Below are 5,000 nucleotides of genomic sequence, written 5' to 3'. Positions count from 1 at the left end.
GAATGTGTGTGTATAGTGTGTGTGTGTGTGTGGGGGTGTGAGGGTCTGAGCCGAGAGACAGAGAAAGCAGAGAGAGAGAGAGAGAGTTGACTTTACACTCTCAGTAAAGTTACAACAGCCAGTTAAGTAATGGACGAATGAGAGGAGGATTACGAGGCTACTACTGGCCAGTCAGTGACAGTGTGACCAGCTGTGGAAGACCACTGGATGAAGATGAAGATGAAGAAGATGATGAAGGTGGCGGTGGTGGAGGTGGTGTGTGTGTTGCTGAGCTTCTGCTGCTGTCTGGCCGACGAAAAGGGAGGTAGGCTACCGTCCGTGTCATGTCAGTCACACCTACAAAACTATACACTGTCTCCTTCCCTTTAGAATTTAAGAAAGTAGGCTACAGCTGGCTCATGCCGTGTCCGCGTGCCTGATGCAACTGTCTGTCTGTCTGTCTGTCTGCCTGTCTGTCGATCGCTTTAATCGATCAATAATAGGCAATTCCGTCGCCGTTGCATGGTTGCATGTCGCCCTGCCGAAGATATAGCCGGCTTTTATGGGTGAGAGACTATAGTGCATGTGTGTGTGTGTGTGTGTGTGTGTGTGTGTGTGTGTGCACTGCGAGCGCGCGCGCGTGCCAATTGATGACAGATCGAGTGTGTATTGCCCATAAAATCACTTGATTGATTGATTGATTGAAATATGTATTAACAGTTTGCAGAATTACAGTACATTTCAAGCACAAACTCAATACAAAGACTGTTAACTACATGTGAGTGGACGACCCAATTAAGCATTACACTTGTTTACAAGAAGAGGGTCCACCATGTCCAGTGTCCACCATGTTCAATTCATCAAAACTTCACATGTATGACTCTGAGTCTGAGACAGTGATTGTCCGAGTGCCATATTTTCTCCACAAATAACATAACAGACGTATAACGCACACTCTGCAGTCTGCACTGTATTATAGCCTGGCTATATTTCATACAAAGTGATCGTGTGTGTGTGTGTGTGTGTGTGTGTGTGTGTGTGTGTGTGTGTGTGTGTGTGCGAGTGCGTGTGGGTGGGGTGGCTGATAAGTTGTAATGATAGTGATAATGTAATGAACAAGTTGAAACGAAAAGTATTTCTATAGTGGGGTGTGAAAACATGTGTCATTGACACTATAAAACATGTCATTAGTTACTCCACTACAATTATCTAGTATAAAGTTTATAGATTTGGATAATTATTACAAAACATACATTATACATTGTTGAAACTGGGAAATGGGACATTCTGCATATGAAATACTTAGCCTACTATAATAGGCCTACTAATAGGCCCTTTGTACTTTTACTCAAGTAAATTTGGACAACTTTAGTAAGTTGTCATAAATAAAGTATAAAGTACTTTGTACATTATTCTAGACCGGTGCCTGGGTGTAGTAACCTGACTCCGCCAGATGGGGCAGCAGAGAAGTTGAAGGACACGCAGACAGCAGGCGTGGGGCCGTGAAATTGTCGCACTCATGCTCGTTACGCGCGTTACGAGTATGACCGATTCTAACCCTAACCCACTGACGGCTAGAGAGCTGGATTCTGGTCATCTTTTTCCCCCATGCTATACGTGAGACCACACACGTGATCCCCACACCACTAATTCCCCTAGCCTGGCCCAGCCACCGTGAGTTCTGATGGTAAAGAGGGGCTGGTGCTGCCCGGATCACTGCGTTCAGATCATATCGGCTCACCGATCTCATGAAGTCCCCCGTCTGAAATGACACTATGTGTCTGTGTGGAGCAGGAGTGGGCAACTGTGAGGATGGAGAGGCCCACTATAGTTCCACACTCACTCCAGAGGGCCACTATAGTTCCACACTCACTCCAGAGGGCCGCTATAGTTCCACACTCACTCCAGAGGACCGCTATAGTTCCACACTCACTCCAGAGGGCCACTATAGTTCCACACTCACTCCAGAGGGCCACTACAGTTCCACACTCACTCCAGAGGGCCGCTATAGTTCCACACTCACTCCAGAGGGCCACTATATTTCCACACTCACTCCAGAGGGCCACTATAGTTCCACACTCACTCCAGAGGGCCGCTATAGTTCCACACTCACTCCAGAGGGCCGCTATAGTTCCACACTCACTCCAGAGGGCCACTATAGTTCCACACTCACTCCAGAGGGCCGCTATAGTTCCACACTCACTCCAGAGGGCCGCTATAGTTCCACACTCACTCCAGAGGGCCACTATGTTTCCACACTCACTCCAGAGGGCCACTATGTTTCCACACTCACTCCAGAGGGCCACTATATTTCCACACTCACTCCAGAGGGCCACTATATTTCCACACTCACTCCAGAGGGCCACTATGTTTCCACACTCACTCCAGAGGGCCACTATGTTTCCACACTCACTCCAGAGGGCCACTATGTTTCCACACTCACTCCAGAGGGCCACTATGTTTCCACACTCACTCCAGAGGGGCCACATTGCATATTTCTGTCGTATAGAAAAAATAGCGTTTTTTTTTATTTTTTATATTTTTATGTTAGTTTAATATTTTAATACCAGTCATTCACTCTCTTTTTTTTTTGTGAATATATAGACTTAAAGTGTAATTAAAGCGGGTCATGTTTGCATGTTTTGGAATTGCAACAGCATGAAATATCAGTATTCTGACATTAACCTGAGGGCCGCATTATGTGATGGTGGGCGCCCGCATGTGGCCCCCGGGCCGCCAGTTGCCCACCGCTGGTGTGGAGCCTGAAAAAGCCTATGACCCCGACTAGTAAGGTATGGCAGGAGGAAGTCAGGATTGGCAGAGAAGTACGTCAAAATGGTACCGGACATTTTATACAGTTGAGTATGAGGATAGCGTGACAGTAGTGAGGAGTGCGTTAGGAGTGGCGGATGGTTTAGAGGTGGTTAGAAGCGGCCTGCTCACTCCTCACGCATTGGAGGAAGCATGAGCTCAGTTCGGGGCTCTCCCCAGGTTGGCAGTGGGAGAGTATGTAGCGCCCAGGCCGATTATGATTACAGCTTACACAATTGGCATAGTGGGGGTATAGGCCTGCACCAATGATCGGCTCTCCGCCATTTCTTGTTTGCACTGGTAGTGGTAATGGATAGGTTGACATGATGAAGTCAAGTCAGGAAGGAGGCACTGTGATTATGTGTTCGGGGACGACATTGTGATATAACGAGACAAGTGAACCGGTTGAAGAGAGGCTGGAAAGGTGGAGGCATGCTGTAGAGTGTAGACTATAGAGAAGAGGGATACAAGTCAGCAGGAGTGAGACAGAATGTGTGTGTGTCACTCTGAACGAGAGAGAGAGAGCAAAGTGGAACAGTGAGGATGCAGAGAGGTGGCCCCCAGGCAGTCAGGCTGCTGAACAGCTGACCTTGAACTGTATTGCACTGTTTTGTCACTTGCACTTTTTTCTGTTTTTTTGTCTTTTTCTTGCACTATAGATTTGTATTTATGTCCTGTGTGTGTACGTAAGACTGAGAGTGCTCTGAGCAAAATAATTGTCATTGTATGTATAGTATACTCTGTATCTATACACATGACAAATAGACCTGAACCTGAACCTGGACCTGAGAAGGTGAAGCACTTGACCTGAGATCAGATTCTGATCTCAGGTCAAGTGTCTTCTATACATCCTGACAGTTTTCTGAAAAAGCTATATGTTTCCGCATGTCAAGTCGTTCTTTCGATTTTTCAAAAAATAGCAGACCTATACAAGCTCGTAGCGCGCCACTCGGTGGCACGCTATGAGCTTGTAGATCTGCTATTTTGTTCAATAGCTAAAGCATAACATAATGCCAACACCAAAAGGGGTTCCTGCCCCCAAATGGGTTAAATAGGGTCAACTATATCCAAAGTAATGGAGAGTGTGAGAGAGAGGTGGAGAAGAGAGAGTGTGCTGCAGTCAGGGTGGACGGACGGACGGACGGACGGAGGAAAGTGATGTGTGACCGAAGGGTACCAAAAGGGTACCAGAAGGGTACCAAAAGGGTACCAGCAAGAGTGAGAGGGAAGACGATGTATAAGACCATAGTGAGACATGGGTTTTCAACAGGTGGTCCGTGGACCACTGGTGGTCCGTGAAGGTGTTGCATGTGGTCCCTGACCATGCATTTATAGTAATGTCGGAAAGTGAAGATTCGTATTTGACTTCATTGTATTGACCACAAGTTGAGAAACAATGCAGTAACTGATCTGGTGACAAATGATGTCCATGTCGATGTTGTCAGTTATACTGGGAAGTCGGATGTCAAGAACCTCCACAGAAAAGTGGGAAACCGGAATACCGGATTGCCTGGTCGAGTCACCATTATAAGGAAATGTGCCCATAATCAATCGCAAGTGTCTGCTTACGCATAGAATAAGTTACAATGAACAGCAACGTGAGTTTAACATGAAAGGTTGATTTCTTTCTCAGTCAGGGTGGTGGTCCCCAGGTTCATAATCAGTTGAAAACCCCCAGTGTACGGCTTGGAAACGGTACAGTAGCACTGAGGAAAAGACCGGAGGAGGCTGAGTTGGGAGTGTTGCAGAATTGAGAACGCTATACGATTCTCACTATATAGGAGTGATGAGGGTTGACACTAGGATCAGAAAGGACTAACATTAGAGGATCAGCTCTGGGTTAGAATGTTTGGGGCTGAATTAAGAGTGGCGAGGGAAGGTTGAGATGGTTTTGGGCATGTGCAGAGGAGGGGTGAGGAATGTGTGTGTGTGTGTGCTTCAGGGTCGTTTTAACTCTCTGTTGATGGTCATGCTGACATACATCAAACAGTCATAATAACATGGACGCACGCACGCACGCACGCACGCACGCACGCACGCACGCACACACACACATAAATATTTTTATCCCAGGGACATGTTTCAAAAGTAATGCATATTAAAAAATAAAAATAAAATCAGGATTTGGTTAAAGTGGTAAAACTGATGCTATATTAAGTCATTTAACTGGGGACCTCATGTCTCATGTCCTGTCCTGGGCGTGCGTGTGT

General features: G+C 46.5%; 1 protein-coding gene across 6 annotated transcripts in view; it reads left to right on the top strand.

The window, feature by feature from the left end:
* The first annotated feature begins 55 nt into the window (after positions 1-55).
* LOC308336550 (melanoma receptor tyrosine-protein kinase-like) overlaps positions 56-5,000 on the top strand; it is a 51,488-nt gene continuing 46,543 nt past the window's right edge. For all 6 annotated transcript variants that reach the window (XM_080793946.1, XM_080793945.1, XM_080793947.1 and 3 more), the window contains exon 1: positions 56-304. In XM_080793946.1, coding sequence (XP_080650072.1) covers positions 208-304 — 97 coding nt within the window. In that variant the 5' untranslated portion in view covers positions 56-207. The remainder of the gene's footprint in view (positions 305-5,000) is intronic.

The sequence above is a fragment of the Protomyctophum bolini genome (assembly GCF_963924005.1).
Source record: "Protomyctophum bolini genome assembly, chromosome: 21".
NCBI lineage: Eukaryota > Metazoa > Chordata > Actinopteri > Myctophiformes > Myctophidae > Protomyctophum > Protomyctophum bolini.
The sequence above is the reverse complement of the archived record's forward strand: the minus strand, read 5'-3'. Positions and strand labels throughout refer to the sequence as shown.